This window comes from Catharus ustulatus, chromosome 9 (genome assembly GCF_009819885.2).
Source record: "Catharus ustulatus isolate bCatUst1 chromosome 9, bCatUst1.pri.v2, whole genome shotgun sequence".
Taxonomy (NCBI): Eukaryota; Metazoa; Chordata; class Aves; order Passeriformes; family Turdidae; genus Catharus; species Catharus ustulatus.
The window spans coordinates 1,487,004-1,505,127 of NC_046229.1; the positions used below are offsets into that span (position 1 = coordinate 1,487,004).

General features: G+C 48.5%; 1 protein-coding gene across 3 annotated transcripts in view; it reads right to left on the minus strand.

Moving 5' to 3' along the window:
* The window catches only part of PDE4B (phosphodiesterase 4B), a 187,864-nt gene that overhangs the window by 42,268 nt on the left and 127,472 nt on the right, over positions 1-18,124 (minus strand). For all 3 annotated transcript variants that reach the window (XM_033067177.1, XM_033067178.2, XM_033067179.1), the window contains one exon: positions 17,540-17,589. In XM_033067177.1, the coding sequence (XP_032923068.1) occupies positions 17,540-17,589 (50 nt within the window). The remainder of the gene's footprint in view (positions 1-17,539; positions 17,590-18,124) is intronic.

Sequence of the window (18,124 nt, forward strand, 5' to 3'; positions counted from 1 at the left end):
AGAACATCCAGGACACATCCAGGTTCAAACTGGAAGATTCTGGGAAGCAGGAGGAGATGGTTCACCAAGAGAAGCACAGGGAATGAAGAGGAGAAGGAAAAACCTCCTGGGTGCAGGGAATGACACAAAAAATGGTTACAAGAAGGAAGATCCAGATTCTGTCACTATGGGGAATGAAAAGGAGAAGGAAAAACCTCCTGGGTGCAGGGAATGACACAAAAATGGTTGGAAGAAAGAAGAAGACCCAAATTCTGCCACCACAGGGAATGAAAAGAAGGAAAAGCCTCCTAGATGTAGAGAATGGCACAAAAATGATTGAAAGTAGGAAAAAGACACAGCTTCTTTCACCATGGGGAATGAAAGGGAGAAGGGAAAACCTGGATGTAGGGAATGCCACAGAAATTGTTGGAAAAGGAAGAAGATCCAAATTAAGACCCAAATTCTGTCACCATAGGAAATGAAAAGAAGGAAAAACCTCCTGAATGCAGGGAATGACACAAAAATGGTTGAAAGAAGAAACCCCAGATCTTGACACCACAGGGAATGAAAAGGAGAAGGAAAAACCTCCTGGGTACAGGGAATGACACAAAAAATGGTTGAAAGAAGGAAGAAGCCCCAGCTCTTGTCACTACAAGGAATGAAAAGGAGAAGGAAAAACATCCTGGATGCAGGGAATGACACAAAAATGGTCACAAGAAGGAAGAAGACCCAAATTCTGTCACCATGGGGAAGGAAAAGAAGGAAAAACCTCCTGGGTGCAGGGAATGACATAGAAATGGTTGAAAGAAGGAAGATCCAGACTCTTGACACTATGGGGAATGAAAAGGAGAAGGAAAAACCCCCTGGATGTAGGGAATGACACAGAAATGGTTGGAATAAGGAAGAAGATCCAAATTAAGACCCAAATTCTGTCACCACAGGGAATGAAAAGAAGGAAAAGCCTCCTGGATGTAGGGAATGACAAAGAAATGGTTGAAAGAAGGAAGAAGCCCCAGCTCTTGCCACTACAAGGAATGAAAAGGAGAAGGAAAAACCTCCTGGATGCAGGGAACGACACAGAAATGGTTGAAAGAAGAAACCCCAGATCTTGACACCACAGGGAATGAAAAGGAGAAGGAAAAACCCCCTGGATGTAGGGAATGACACAGAAATGGTTGGAAGAGGAAGAAGATCCAAATTAAGACCCAAATTCTGCCACCACAGGGAATGAAAAGGAGAAGAAAAAACCTCCTGGATGCAGGGAATGGCAAATAAATGGTTGAAAGAAGAAACCCCAGATCTTGACACAACAGGGAATGAAAAGGAGAAGGAAAAACCTCCTGGGTACAGGGAATGCCACAAAAATCGTTGGAAGAAGGAAGAAGATCCAAATTCTGTCACCACAGGGAATGAAAAGGAGAAGGAAAAAACCCTGGATGCAGGGAATGCCACAAAAATGATTGAAAGTAGGAAAAAGACACAGCTTCTTTCACCATGGGGAATGAAAGGGAGAAGGGAAAACCTGGATGAAGGGAATGGCACAAAAATGGTTGGAAGAAGGAAGAAGATCCAAATTCTGCCACTATGGGGAATGAAAAGGAGAAGGAAAAATCTCCTGGATGCAGGGAATGCCACACAAATGGTTGAAAGAAGGAAGAAGCCCCAGCTCTTGTCACTACAAGGAATGAAAAGGAGAAGGAAAAACCCCCTGGATGTAGGGAATGACACAGAAATGGTTGAAAGAAGAAACCCCAGATCTTGACACCACAGGGAATGAAAAGGAGAAGGAAAAACCTCCTGGATGTAGGGAATGACACAGAAATGGTTGAAAGAAGGAAGAAGCCCCAGCTCTTGTCACTACAAGGAATGAAAAGGAGAAGGAAAAACCTCCTGGGTACAGGGAACGCCACAAAAATGGTTCGGAGAAGGAAGAAGATCCAAATTAAGACCCAAATTCTGCCACCACAGGGAATGAACAGAAGGAAAAGCCTCCTGGATGCAGGGAATGCCAGGGCTGCAGCATCCCAGGAAGGCAGCAGGGGCTCCCATGAGGGCAGGAATTGCTGCAGTGGGGCTGGGCTGCCCAGGGGAGCAGCAGGGCCAGGGCAGTGCCACAGCAGCAGGGATGTTCTGAGTGACCAGGCAGCTCCCAGCCCTGAGCCCCCAGCCCTGAGCCAGGCCAGCTGCAGGGTAATCCGAGCAGGAATTCAGCCTCAGAAATGTCACTGCCCTGGGGGGCCCAGCTGGGCTATCTTTAGCCAGCCCAAATTCATCACCTAAGCTCCCTGCACAGCAGGGCAAAGTGGGAGCTCCAAGGGGTGATCCTGGGCTGTTCTCAGTGCCTGGGATGGCTCAATCACCCTCTGCAGGTGCTGCCACTCTCTGCCCACTGCAGGAGCCTCAGGGACCCCAGAGGTGACCTGGCCTCCCACCCACAGCAGGACCATCCTGCTGGAACCCTGGAAAATGAGAATTTTGGGTTTTCTGTGCTGTCAGGCACTGACCCCCAGGAGAACTCTGCATTTAACTTGAAGGTGTGGAGAAAGCTTCCAAAATTGAGTGGCAGAATTAGAATCACTGATGTGCAGTTTGATAGAAGTGTGTAATATCACAGGGTGGAAAATTTAGAATTTAAGGTCTTAGAATATAGTAATAGGTATAAAGCAAGGAGGTTTTAGGGATTTTCACCTTCTTCTTCATGGGTCTGGGTGGTATTTTTGTGATTGGATGAAAAATTCCATATTGCAGGCCATGGGTGATTAGTTATTGGGTTAAAAGTAGAAATATTTTAGGTGGCATTTCTTAGTTGGACCATTAGGCCCTAAAAGACCTTGTGGAGAGATGGGCTCCATTTTCAGCTTGTTAGTGAAGTGCTGCACAACTCATGGTTTGTAATATCCTTGTCCTGATGTGGGCCTGGCCAGCTCCACCTCCTCCAGGCCATCCCCAGCCTGCTGCTCCCTCCCTGTCCTCCATCCCTCATCTTCCCAAGCAGGCTGGGGATGAAGATTGAGACAAAAAACCCCCCTGACTATTTTGGTTTTTCCTGTACTAGGTTGTTTCACCCATGGATTAACATTTTTTTCTGTATTTTCTCCATTTCCCCACTGGAGTCACCACTCACAGCTCCATCACTCAGCCCAACACCCCCAAAATGCCCAAAATTTTCCATGCCTCCCTTGTTCCCCTTCTTTCTCATCTTTTTCTTGCTCTTTTATTGCATTTTGACTCTCTTGCTTCACCGAGCTGGCTCCCACTGGAATTCCTGATCTTCCTGCACAACAGGATGGTTTGCTCCCGAGCTTTTCCTCAAAAAGCAGCCATCACTTAGGACTGGTCTGTAATTTTTAGGTGGCTGAAGAGGGATGAAATGAATCTCGTGACAATGACAGAGTGGTGAGAGCAGGCAGGAGGGGAAGGCCTGGGCAGCAAACAGAGCAGTTCTTGCAGAGCCCTGGTGCTGGGCAGTCCCAGTTTGATCCCAGTTCCTGTAACCCACCCCAGGATGGGCACAGAACATCAGCTGAGGTGTTTGGGAGCAGCAATGGAGCATTTGCAGGGAGCTCAGCCCAAGAGGTCAGCCTGGAGAGGGGAGGAAGGCAGCCAGGGCAGAACTGGCCAAACCTGCAGAGTCCTGCACCCACCAGCCCTGGCTGGGGTGGTGACACCACCCAGGTCATGAGAATGGGGTCACCAAGGCCACCAGCAGCTCAGGGCCAGCCCACTGGCTGCTGGAGGAACCGGAGCTGCCCAGCAATTAGCACCCAGCACTGTTCCTTATCTCGGTTTGGTGGGAATGGAGCTCCCCTTGGAGCAGCCCCTCAGTGGCACCAGCAGGGCACTGATGCCAACAGCTTCACCCCCTCCAGGAGAGGTGGGGATGATGCTTGGACAAGGCAAGCAGGAGCCCTGGGATAAGCCCAGCAGCTGGAACAAGGAACAAGCTCTGAACTGATGGAGAAGTTGATGCACATTTTCAGGGAGATTTTGGGATGTCCCCCACAGAAAACCAGACTGAAAAATGCAGAGATGGGCTACTCAAGTATTGTCCTCCCCAAATCCCAAATGCTGCTGGGAGTGAAGGACCCTGAGCTTCACCAGGAACCTTCCTTCACAATAAACAACACCAACACCTCCAGCCGAGCACTGGGAACTCTTGGAAAGGAGCAGGTAATAAAGTCTTGCTCCTGAATCAAACTTTAATGCTCCGATTGTACCTCAGCCTTGTAAAGCCCAGCTTTGAAGGTGCTACAGGAGGAGATGAAAGCTCCAGATTCCCAAAACCGAGCTCCACTGCGCCTTTCTCATGACAATGAGGCGCAAAAAACGAGGCGTGAACACCAAGAACACCTAAAGGTGGCTGATAGAAGTTGATGAAGCTTCCCAGAGAGGTAATTTCTGATGTGGAGATAAGCCTAAAGGTTTAATCTGAAATGCTAACGAGGAAGGAAAACTGGAGACGTTCTGAGGAAGGATTCCGACTGGAGATAGCATCTCCTGTGGGGTGGGATGGTTTTTCCACCAGGCAATCCCTTCCCCAGTGTCCTTCCCCCCGCGGGGAACAATGCAGCCGAGGTGCCACAAATCAGAGGGGTAAGTGACAGTGCTTTTATGGTGCCAACTGGAAGTAACAAAATGCAGGAAGCATCCTGTCAGATGTCACTTAGCAGCGCGATCACCGGGGAATCCGGGAGCGGGATTTGCCTGCATAGTAGGAATTCCTCGGTGCACCGAGAGGGAGAAGCAGAAATGGCAAGGGAGGTGGAATCTAATCTCGGGCTGTGAATGAACGGGGAAGATTCCTCAGTTCCAACTTTATCTCGGGGTTTGGCACGTTATCCTTTCACTGACCACGCTGATTCCTCCTTGCCCTGGAGGATTCCTGCCTTAATCACAAGACAGGAGGAAAAATAGGAAGTGAGGGAGGAATTCCAACAAGTTCAGAAGATGGAGAGGGAGGGAGCTGCCAGGAGAACACTGGCAATGATTTTGTAGGGAATTTAACACGATTTGAACACATTGCTGACGACAGAATTTCCAAGGCTGTGATGGATTTTAAAATTAAGTGAAACCCCATCCCAGCTTTACTCCACATGGTCCCCAAAGAGGGGGGGAATTATCCCAGAGAGCTGCAGGCTGGGATGGAGATGCCCATGGAAGCCTCCAGCCCGGCCTAGAGCTGAGCCTGAGCTTTTCAAATCCCAACTTCCTACAAACCACAGATTCTCACACCGTGTTTCTGTTCCTCTAGCTAAACGAGGCCAGGCTGGGTGACAGCAGGAACATTCCCCAGTGCCAGTAGAAGTTTTCTAGCCGAGCACACGCGAGTGCAGGAGTGTGAGAGAGCCCTGGAAAAGTCAGGATGTGATGCTGCAGTGACCTCGGACCCACCTAGGATGGATCTGGGCTCTGCATCCTCTCCTTGCTGCCCGTGGGAGAGCGCTGGGAGCTCACACGTGCGGCAAAACCAACTTGGATCCTGGAAGCAACATCCTTGTGCTAATAACGAGCTGCTCCACCTAAACTAATTAGCCCTGCCTTTCAACAGCCTTAATTAGGTGGGGCACCATCCTGGGCTGTTGTGGCTGGACGGTTTCCGGCTCTGGAGCTGCCTCAGCCACAGCCTGGCCGAGGATTGAGGATTGCTGCCGGGAGCTGGGTGTGCTGGAGAGGGGCTCTGTGAGCTCTGCCCATCCCAAACTCCTCCATCCCAAACTCCCCCATCCCCACAGCCGTGCACAAACACCTCGTGCACCCCTGCAGGTGCCCCAGAACCTCCTCCTCCTCCTCCTGCTGCTCTGAAACCTCGAGGTGACTTTCACAAGAGGCCCAGGGCACGGGAGGAACTCCCCAGCCAGACCGCAGGGCAACGATCTGAGCTCAGCCAGAGGAAAAAACAACCCCAGAGCCTGAGAGACTCACAGGAGTCTGCTCTGTGTCACTGTTTCACAAGAGTTCAGCAAACCACCAGCACAAAGGTCCTGCCTTGCATCTGCCCCCAAATCCAGGTGGTGCTTTCATCCCCAGGCCTGTCTGGAGCCATTAAATCAGGTTTTAACCTGGAGATAATAAAACTTCTGGTCTAAAGGATCTGTCGAGAGTGAAAGTCCTTTGTGGTGAAGTAAATGCTGGGGTAGGAAATGGAGGAGGAACCTCAGGGAGGAATCCTGGAAGTTCAAAGCCAGATCTACCTGAAAAACTCCACCTGGCCACTGGCACTGGATGCAAAGACCAAGTTCATTAATAATCCTTAGCTCTTCGTGAGGAAAATTATTCAGAAATGTTGAATAAGGGGCAGAGCAAGGTTGCCCACATCACCACGTAGAACAGACCACTGGTAAAATGTTAGACCAGTTTAAATCAGGTTCCTTGGCTCCTGGGAAGGTTAAGAGGTCACAATTTAACACAAAATTTGCCTCTATTTCCTCTCAATTTCATTTCCTGAAGTTTCTGAATATGAAAGTTAAGAATGTGGTTTTGGGAAGCATCCCAGCTATAATCCATAGGAATTCTTTAAGACACCCTTTAAGCACCCTTTGTGTCCCCATGCCTTGCTCAAAAATCAAGGACACAAAATCACCCCCCACGCTTTGAGTGGGCACTTCAATTACATTAATTACAAAATACAACAAATTGGTGTTTTATTCATGGCTAAATGTAATTACTTAAAGCATTATCCTTCAGGATGGCAGCTTAAAACCTGCTTTAGTTTGGCATTTTAATCTGTTTGCCTCCAATAGGTATTTTATGTACCCAAGGGGGAAATGTCAACTCGCCGAGTCACCTCAGCTGAACTTTGTGCCCTTGCTTCGCCTCTCACCGAAATGCTGGGGCTGTCCTCCCCCAGCTGAAGTGCAGGGATCTCTGCAGGGAGCAGAGTCACCCAGGAATGCAGAAGGTTGCAGAAAATGCCGTGTTAGGATGTTGGGATGGGGCTGCGAGCGCGGCCGTGAGTCAGCGCCGGCGGCGGCTCTGGGATTGCAGCAAAACTCGGGGAGCAGAACCAGCACACACACCCTGGACAGCCCCAATCCCCAACCCACAACCCTCCAGCTGTTAAAAATGCAGAATATTTTGTGTGTCAGCTGATGGCTGACAGGTTTTGTCCATCCCTGCACCCTAACTCTGATTTTGGGGCGAGCCTCAATTCCCAAACTCCCAACGCTGCCACCGAGCTGAGCCATCCCCGTGCTAATCCTGGGTGTTCTTGTGGTGTTCGTGTCCCTCAGAGCCCTGCTGGTGACTCACTGGCCTCTCTGCTTCCCCAGAGCACGCAGAGCTTTGGCAACAATCTGCTGAAAATCACGCAGTGGGGAATGGGGTGGGGAGGAAGAGGGAGATGCAGGAGCCTACATTTGTTTTGACAGCTTTTCATGTTCCATATTAAACCCTGCACGTGCTGATCTCCACCTGAGAGCTGAGGCCAGCACACCCTGCCTTGTTTAAAAGGTGTGTTTGGGACATGGGATTGTATTTTCCCTGAAATTACCATTCCCTGGTTACCCACAATCAGAATCTGGTATTATACAACACCAGATGTTAATTTATTTGTAGGTTTTTTTTCCTAGATCTGGACTGTTTTAGTGAAATGTGAGGATTCTTAGTCCTATATGACAACATTCCTTAAACCTGGGGTCAGTCTTGGCCCAAATCAGATTTTTTACACCACAGAGATGCCTGGAAGGGACAGATGGGGACAGATGTGACCCAGAAGTGACAGCAGACTTGACAGTATAACCAGTCCCCAAATGGGTGCAGCCAGCAGAGCTAAGAACAGCCCTTCACCCTCTAAAACCATCTGATTAAAGCCCTCAAAACACACTTATTTTGAGTTCAAGGAAATCAAAATGTCAGCATTAAAAGCACCTCTTATTATCAATCCCAGCTCAAATATCAGATTGAGCAGCCATGGCAATGGGAATGTTCCCCACTGAAGGTCAGCTCTGGCTTGGCCTGCTGGGGATTATTCCAGGCATTGCTTTTCCTGCTCTAAGTTTTACACTCTGGGGCATTTTCCAGAATTTTTTACATTTAGCAGCACCCTGTGCCAGCCCTGGCCAAGGTCTCTGGGTGTCACTCACACTGCCATGAGTTCTGTGCAGGAAATTCAGCACAATCCCCACAATTTGGGGGATTTCAGGCTGATTTCAGCACACGCCTCCCCACTCGAGGCAATGTGCAGCAGGAGCTGTTCTAGCAGCACTCAGAGCCACTTTTGGATGTGTCACAAAAGAGGGAGCAGCTGCTGCTGGAAAATGTGGTGTGAGCAGCATCTCTGCCTGGGTTCCTCCTTCCTGACCTGCACAGGGTGAGGAGCAGCTTTTTTTTTGGCTTTTCCCTGCACAGGATGTTCCCACTGGAAATGTTGGAAAGTTCTGTGCTATAGAGTTGAAACCCAGGCAGCTGTAACAGGAATTTTGGGAAATACCCTGCCCAAAGAGCTGGGACTCAGATGGAGGCCCTGCAGTATTTGAGGAGGAGCTGGGTGGGGATCCTGTCCCACAAAGTCTAAACCAGAAACACTCCAGTTCAACTGGGAACTTCTCCCTGGAGTTCTCTTCTTCAAGAGGATCTTTGGGAAGGGAGGAAAACATTTCACAGCTGTCAAACGCCAGCAAAGTCCATTTCCAACAAACCCTGCACTTGTGTGTGTTTATTCTTGGAATTTTCTTTCAGGACTGGCCCCACGCTGTGCTCAGTGACAATCCCCACAGCACAAACATCATCCCACATCCTCCTGGGCTGTCCCAGAGCAGCACAAACGCTCCCAGCATGGATCCAAACGTCCTGTTCTCCAGTCAGCAGCAGCAGGGACACGATTTTGGGTCACTTCTTGTAAAATTTGTTCAGGGAATGAGGCAGGGAGGGAGGGAAAAGGCAAAGGAAAACAGGCTGGCTTTTCCACTTCCCAGAATTCTCCCCTGTTTTTTTCAGAGAACACAAAGATTGCTCTGACCAACTCCTCATTTTGTCAGCCTAATATCTGGTATTTAAAGAAAAAACCAGTGCCTGTAAAATGTGACATTTCAGAAGCATTTTGGTATGAAGTGCTAAGCCTGACAAACCTCCCTGAACACACTCCTGAGATGTGAAAAGTCTGGGTTGGACCCACTGGGAATGGAAACCTTGGGGAGTCTGGAATATCCTAAAAGGGATGGAAAGCTGCAGCCAAAGCCTCTCTCCAAATCCTTGGATCCTGGAGGCTTTTGAGGTCCAGGGAAAATCTGTTTCAGAAAGCTTTTGAAGCATGTGAAGGTGTGGTGGAGGAGTTTAGCACGCACAGATGATTAATTTGCTCCTGGAAAAGCAGATTTCTGACAGCAGGATATTTATACTGGAATATCTACATTAAAATGCACAGCTCCTTTAAAATTCAATTTAACCATGGAGTTCCTGAGCGCTGAATGTGGATCTTGGATCTCAGCAAAGCTTGGGTCAGATCCTGCTCCTGAAGCACAGTCCAGATTACAAAATCAAAAAAATATTAATTGTCAAATCAACACCCTGCAGGATTTTGGAGGGTATTTTTTAATTCTGAATTCCTAAAATGATTCTGTGCTTGAATGCACAGCAAAGCAAATCAATGCTGCCTTTAGATGTGAGAATATATCCCACAGGGAGAGGTGTATTTAAAGTTTTTAAAGGCTACTGCTTAAAACATTTAAACGTTGGTAATCATACATATTTACAGTGAACTGAATGAACTTTGAATAAACTGACAGGTTTGATTAATAACCATAAATAATTAGCAGCTGTTTCCTTTCTGTCAAAAAAGGGATTGCAATTGTAGCATCCTTAAGGCTGTCATTTACAGGCCCTTCTTGGAGCAAAAATTACAATGAAATGTTTCATTAACTCTTAGTGCAACATTCCTCCTGTCTTGCACAACGATGGTTACATTAATTAGCACACCTTGCTTGGCTAAAAAGCGTTTTTAGCTCATCAGGAGATGAACCTGGTGATAAAAGCAGCACATTTCTGGGTGATTTGAACATGGAAACAATCAATATGTTCATTGTTCAGTGTCACTGTTTGGCAACTGCTGAGCGTGAATCAGAACGGCTGCAATTCCATATGGAATGGGGGGAAAAGCCCCAGAACAACCCTTTGCTCCCTCTTTTCATTCCATCTTGATTTTTAAAGCTCTGGAAAATTTTCATCCTTGTAATTGTTATTTTGTAATTGCAGAGTTTGGTTTGGTGAGCAGAATGTCCCTGCAGAGGAACAGCAAATTCCAGTTCTGTCCTTCAGGAACAGCACTTTCCCCTCCTTTATTCCCCTAAACCTGGAACCAACCCCTGCCCCCAGCAAGATGAATAAATATAAAAAACATTTGGGAATTCCTGCCGAACTAGGAACAAGAACCAGAACACAAGGCTAGAAACACTTCTTAAAACACAAGAAAAAAGCAACTTCTGCAGGGAATCAGATCCAGGTTTGGCCTTTGGGGTGGCTGTGGGATCTGAGCAGTGCATTTCCCTGGGAATTCCTCACACTTTTTGGAGTTTGGATGCAGCCTCTCCCTCTCCCATGGTGTGTCCAGGACACAATGCTCTGCACTGAGCTCAGTCCGGGGGAGGAAGGAAAAACTTAAAAAATTTCCCAGAACTGTGGGGCTGAGCTGCTGCTGGGGGCTGTGGGGAGGCCACTGCAATTCCCAGTGCCTGGAAATGCTGGGACAGGGGAGCTGAAAGGACTCAGCCAGCAGGACAGTGTCCCTAAGGATGTGCTCTGCCACCTAAAAAATAACCAAGCTGACAGAGGAGGTTTGGGAGGTTTGGTTTGGTTTGGGAGGTTTGGTTTGGTTTGGTTTGGTTTGGTTTGGGAGGTTTGGTTTGGTTTGGTTTGGTTTGGGAGGTTTGGTTTGGGTTGGTTTGGTTTGGTTTGGGAGGTTTGGTTTGGGAGGTTTGGTTTGGTTTGGTTGGGTTTGGTTTGGTTTGGTTTGGTTGGGTTTGGTTTGGTTTGGTTTGGTTTGGGAGGTTTGGTTTGGTTTGGTTGGGTTTGGTTTGGTTTGGGAGGTTTGGTTTGGGAGGTTTGGTTTGGGTTGGTTTGGTTTGGGTTGGTTTGGTTTGGTTTGGTTTGGGAGGTTTGGTTTGGGTTGGTTTGGTTTGGGTTGGTTTGGTTTGGTTTGGTTTGGGAGGTTTGGTTTGGTTTGGTTTGGTTTGGGAGGTTTGGTTTGGTTTGGTTTGGTTTGGTTTGGTTTGGTTTGGTTTGGTTTGGTTTGGTCTGGGCTGTTTTTCTCTGTGATGCAGGACACATCTCTCACTCCCATCCAGGACTGATCCAGGGTGCCAGGGCTGCCAGGATCGCCCCCAGCCCGGATGGTCTGTGGTTTGTGTGCAGCAAAGGAAGGAGAGCAGATTTGATCAGCAGCACTATCAGGGGGGCACGGCCCCATTGTCTGCGGGGCACAAAGGGACACAATGGGATAGACACAGGGACACAGGGACAGACATGGGAACACGGGGACACGGGGACACAGAGACAGACACAGGGAGACACACGGGGACACGGAGATAGACATGGGGACAGACACAGAGACATGAGGACAGACACAGCGACACAGGGACATGGGGACAGACACGAGGACATGGGGACACGGGGATAGACACAGGGACACGGGACAGACACGGGGACAGAGGGACAGACACGGGGATACAGAGACACAGGGACATGGGGACAGACACAGGGACATGGGGACAGACATACAGACACATAGGGACATGGGGACACGGGACACAGGGACATGGGGACACAGGGACAGACACAGGGACACAACGGGACAGACACAGGGACATGGGGACACGGGGACACAGGGACATGGGGACACAGGGACAGACACAGGGACACAACGGGACAGACACAGGGACACGGGGACATGGGGACACAGGGACACAATGGGACACAGGGACAGACACAGGGACACAACAGGACCGTGCCACTCCCAAGGTCCCTCCGTGGGGCTGCACTGCCAGGGCCACCCCGAAGGAGCCGCCATCAGCTGAGCCCTTTAACAACCCGGGCTGGACTGGTGAGTGAGGGCTCAGCACGGAAATGACAACCCCACCAAACCTGGGCTGGGCTCTGTGACCCCCCCAAACCCCCTGTTTGCTGCTCCTCCTGGCAGGGCACAGCTGATCCCTCACCTGGATGTCACCTGTGTGTGTCCCCAGGGCTCAGCTCCAGCAGCGCCTCAGGACTGAGCTCTCATGGTTTTCAGAAAGCTCAAACCCCACAGCCTGTCAGCCTGCTCTGGTTTATTCGGACAATTCCTCTCTAGGCCTGAAACTCAAGGACACCTCACTGTCTCAGGCTCAACAACAGTGAATTGGGAGGGCAACCTGAGGGTAAATGACTTCATCACCCGAAGCTGTAATTGGAGGATTAATGGCTGATATGTAAATGCACCAAACCTAGAACTGTATTAAAAACTCGTGACCATCATCCAGCCTGGGTGGAGCCCCTCCTGACTGCCCAAGGTGTACCTGCTGAAAGCCTTTAATAAATACCTCATTTATTATCCGAATTTTGCCTAGCCTCTGTTTTAAGTAGCCACTCCAAGGCATCACCAGGGAAGCACTCCTGACTGGGAAAAAGAACCAGAGCTGTCCCAAACCCTGGGTATCCCCTATGGGGTGAATGCTGTGCCAGGGACCAGAGCTGTCCCCAGCCCTGGGTATCTCCCAGGCAGGGTGAATTCTGTCCCAGGCAGGGTGAATTCTGTCCCAGGCAGCCCCAGGAATCCAGCAGGACAGCAGGAATGCTCAGGGAGTCCTGCACACCCACGGCTGCAGGAGGCAGCTGGCCCCGGGGAGTGACAGGCTCCTGATGGCAGCAGCACGTGGAGCATCTTCATGTGACATCCACAGGTGGGGTGGAGGGGAAAACAGTTTTTATCTGTTGCTATGGAGTCGTGATTAGCTTGTGTGTCTTCAGAGCCTGCCGAGGAGAAATGAAGGCTATTTTCTTATATAGATGTCATGAAATCAATCCTGGCAGGATTTGGGGAGTCAAAGGCTAAGCAGGTTTGCCTGAATGCCTCCTGTCACTTGATACACAAATAAATCTGGCCGGGGACCTGAAACAAGTGTCACTTGTCATCCGGAGCTGGTCACAAAAATGACTTTTTAGCCTCGTTTGGAGCTCTTTATGCACCCAGCAACACAACAAACGTGTGTTCAATAAAACACAGCAATTATCCTCACCGAAAATGAGCCTTAGAAAATGAAGCAAAAAAACCCACCCTTATTGCACGGGGTGACTTCAGAAGAAACTTTTCCCTTATTCTCTCCAAACGCTAAAAGCAAACCTGATGTTCTTCTTTTAAAATGTGTCTGCCTGTAGCTCTTTGGCACAGGTTCGCTGCTGGGAGGGCCGGCAATCTATTTAATGACTGCATTGACGTCAATAGCATAACTGAAATACTTACTAAGATGCATGAGTCCAACTTTCGGGGGGTGTGTTCGAGGCAGGCGGGCGCAACACGCGGAGCGGAGTCCCGGCAGGAATGAACTGTCCCGGAGAGCCGCCCCAGCCCCGCTCTGAAATTCGCTTTTTCTATCATTTGAGCTCATTATCTACCTGGTTTCTTACACGGATTGGGTTGGTTTCTGAATAATCCTTTAAAAAGGGTTTCTGTCGGTGCTGCCAAGGCTCCGTTTGTGCACACAGCCTGGGTGTGCTGCTCAGGAACTCGCGCTTCTCTGCGCTCCCGGAGCAGCACAAAGAGCCGCAACCATCTGACTTGCACAAATCTAAAGGTCAAATCTTCCGCCAAAGTCCCAGCAAAGAAACAGAATTTCAAAATGAATCCTCTGTGTGTGTCCAGAGCTGCTCTGCACGTGCCGGGCAGGGGAGGATGGTGCAATTAGCAGCTCCCTGCTAATTACTGGGGATTGGGAGATATTTGTAACCCAGAGCTCACTCGGATGCACAACCCGAACTCCTGCAGGAGCTCGGGGCTCTCAGCAGCACGGGCAGCACCCAGCCTTTGTTTATGCTTTAGACAAAGCTTCTGCACGGGTCTGTGCGTCCTACACCCACAGGAAAAATGAAAGAGTTCGAGTTTGGAGGTCGTGTAAAGGCATGTGAGAAGTGCACACAAACGTGCCGAGGTACAGGAAAGCACAGCTAAGGCACAAGGAAGAAAAACACCGAGCCTTCCCTCCCATCCCCAGAGAGGAATTTGAACAAAGCTTTAATCCCCGCAGCCCTGAGATGCTGTGGGTGACATGTCCCAAAGGGCTGCACCCCCCAAGCCTGGGGCTGCAGCACAGCAGCAATAATGTCACTAATTAATGTCATTAATTGTGAGGAGAACTGCCTACCATTAATTGTGAGAACTCTCATTAGTCAGTGCTGAGAGTATCCAAGGGGATCCTGAGGCTCTGCAAACCCCTGACAGTCTGGGAAAAGCTTGGTGCTGTTTGATCCACAACTGTGTGCTTTGCTCCTGTCACCACTGGTGACATTAAATGTGGCAGGGGATCAAACAGGAAAGGGCAGACACTGGATGGATGCTGTGGGAACAAAACAAAAGTTTGTCCCAAATTTGTGGAAGAACGAGAGGCTTCGACTTATGGTGGCAGGCAGTGAAAGATTATTTAATTCAGAGGGAATAAGGGTCACTGAGGGGAATAAATATGGAAGAAGGAACAAAACCAAGCAGGAAGAGTCAGGCTTGCTGCTGGTTAAAGGTGTTTTTGGTGGAATCATTGGGTAGGAGCTGCAGACCTTCCACTGGGGCTGGATGGAGAAGGGAAGGCACTGATGGATTCCTGAGCCCAAGGTGGCACCAAGGTCACTGAAGAACTGAGGCAGAGGCCAGGCTCAGCACAACAAAGGACAGAGAGAGAAACCTCAGGAGAAAGAGCCCTGGGGACACTGTGACAATGCTCCCTCATTGTCCCTGTAACCAGAGCGAGCTGCCCTGGCCCTGCACAGCTGCAGGGGATGCCATGCACAGGCAGGAACCCACAGCATTCCCTCCATCCTGCCTGCCTGATTAAGGACTGATGCACTCCTGCTTCGGCTTTGTATTCCCATGTTATGGTTTCTCAGTTAATTCATAAAAGCGATTTTGTGCAGTTATAACAAAATAACAGGAAAAATCTGCCAGATTTACTTCAGCTGATACCAAGGACAAAACACAGGATGTTCAATCCATATTCCCCTTCCTTCTCTGGCTGTGCTTGCAAGGTTAAGAAAGTTCTGAAATTCACAGTGACACCAGCAGTGCCTCTCAAAGCCCTTTGTCCCAGGAAAAACCCGGCCAAAAGTTTTACTGCTTAAAGAAAATGAAAGCAAAAAAGAATTTCCTCATTTCACCACAGCTCAATTATTCCACCACGGGCCTGGGTCCTCAGTGATGCAACACCAGCAACAGATTTGGCTGTTGGTGCTTGGAAAATCCTGGAATATTCCAGCTGGAGTAAATAGCTGGCAGTGCAAATGCTGGATGTAATTTGCCTCCCTCCAGGAGAATTTTATTAATTCAGCCTCGTTTGCTTTAAACCCTGAGTTCTGCATTTCTCAGAACAGGATATAAATCACCCCTTTAATGACAAATCAAAGGAGACATCCACAAGATGCTCACAGTGATGTCAGTGGCTTGTGGTAAAGCCATGAATCAATGGGTGACATCAGAGGGTTAAAATCAAATTCCAAGTTTCAACAAATCTTGTGAATCTAAACCCAGTTTGTTCCAAATCCAGCCTTTTATCTGGAGAGATGTGGAGCAGCCAGGTCCCAATCAAAACACGACTGCTTCCTCCTGCAAATCCTCCAGGAAAAACACTCTGCATCCTCTCAGCCACTGGCACAGAACTGGGAGGGCTCTGATAGGAAAATCTCTCCTCTCTGTTCTTCATTTCCAAAGCAGAACGGTCACGGGGGGACAAAAAGGTGCAAACATTGAAAAAAATTCCTTAGAAGTCTCTGCTCTTGTTGAATTAAATGGAAACTTCTTAGAAAGTCAAGGGTTGTGATAGTTTTGTGCTGTCTGGAAAGGAATTCAGTGTGACAGCAGCTGTGACGAGGCAGAGGAAGGCAGTGACCTGAATTTAACCAAGAACCCCAGGATTTTCTACCATAATGCCAAAACTGGCTGGTTTTATGCAGGAAATCACACAATTTCCTATTAATCTCAAAAATGCATCTCTGTCTTACCTACAAAATGTCACAATTTACTGAAGCTGCAATGATCCAACTCACTTTTTAAAATTTGATTTGAAGATTTTACCTAAAAGCAGTTAAGATTCCTGCTTTAAAATCTGTTTACTCGAGGGGCCACAAATCCAACCTTGACAAGGTAACACAAAGCTCACTCTACAGTTCTGTCTGTCAAACACTTCATTCCTAAAGGAATTTTCATGTGTTCTCAGCATCAGAATCAGCTAAAAAGTACCAAGTGTCCTACAGCTCACTGTGGAAATAGAGTAGAAAAATATCCCCAAAGTGTTAAAATTTGAGAGCAATTTTTTCCATGGAAAGTGTTAAGAAAATGATCCCAGAATTCCTGGAAGGGCATTCTCTCCTCATTATTAGAGTGTCTAACTTACATAAACAGATCTATGGAAAGCCTAGGAAATTTTCCATGATTTTTTTTTCACACAAATTCAAATTCAAAGCTTAGCTAGATCCAGCTTTAAATCAGGTGATGAGCTGCATCCCTGCTGGCTGTGACAGAAAGAGAAGGAGTTTAGGATTGTGCTGTCCACTTTTGTTTTTGCATCAGAGGTTTCCATCTCCCACTAACTAACAAGTTTGGAGGAACCTCATGTGGAAGTGTCCAGGACTCTGTGTGTCCCCTGAGAATAAATAACACAGAGGAGAGGAAATGACAGCTATCCATGCTGTGAAAATGAAGCTTTATTAGTCCCTCCAAGCATGTGATTATTGGAAAGGCTGAGATTAAACCTTACAAATGGGCACTGCTCCAAATCTTATCTCCTTCTCTCCGGAGCAAACTTTGAATTAGTGCAAGTAAGGCCAGCTCTGATCCTGAGCAGGGTTCTAGAGACCCTCAGCTTGGTTAAACCCAGCTCTCAAAGCAAATAAGCCTGTCCTAAGTAATCAGATTCTGCTGCTCATCCTCGTCCTTCCCCTGGTGCTGCTGCCCACCCCACCTCGTCCTGGCACCCCCTTCCCAGCAGGAAGCCAAGGAAGTCTCACCCAGGAAAGGCTGGAGTACACAGATCACATGGAAACAAACTGAAATAAACTGAATTTAAAAAAACAATAATAAAGGCCCAGCTGTGTCTGAGCCTGTTCAAGGCTCGTAGGCTGGGGCTTGTCCAGGCCTGTGCTCGCAGGGACTCACAAGAACAGCAGCCACTGTGGCCATGACTATCAAACCAAAATCATGTTCATCTCCTGTGCTAATACACCAGCAGAAACCCCAAACCAAACCATTAAAATAACAATATTTGGAGCTGATAGTTCTGTGCTATGGGTTTGCAGAGGAGCCCAGATCTGAGGAGGGGGCAGAGAAGCAGCAGTGAGCAGAACTGGGCAGTAAATGCTGGGTGCACTCACACCCATCCCCAAAGCCCACACCTACCTTGCAGGTTCACTCTGGACACAGGTGGCTGACTCGTGGCTGGAGATCTCCTAAGGGGGATAAAGAATTCTCTGTCAGGAGCTGGGATTTTATCTTTCCAAAGCCTCAGTTTAAAATCCTTTTCTATTCCCCCAAAAAACCCCAAACACTTCACAAAGATTTGCTGAGCAGCACTGACAGGTGTGTTAGGAAAGGGAGATGGCTGTTCCCTGTTCCAGGAGCTGGAATGAGCAGAAATGTGCCCCCATCCCAATGCTGCCTTTGCAACTTCGTGCTCAAAATGTGCCTGGAGGCAGCAAGGGCCAGGCTCTGGGGCTCCCCCACAGCCAAGGCTTTTTCCCATAAAACTTTTCCCTACAGAGTGTGGAGTGGACCCTGACGTGATGTCAAACTGCTGCAAGGCAGTGCCACAGGAAAGGTCAGAATTGTGCCTTTGAACCCTCCAGCTAACACTGGAATTGCTCCTGAAGTGAGGAAGAGGATGCTCTGAAACAGCTGGAGGACTTTTTGGACTCTGAGCAACAATTTCAGCAGCAATTCCTGGATTTTGGAGGGGTCAAAAGCTGTTTGAAAAAAAGGGTTCAA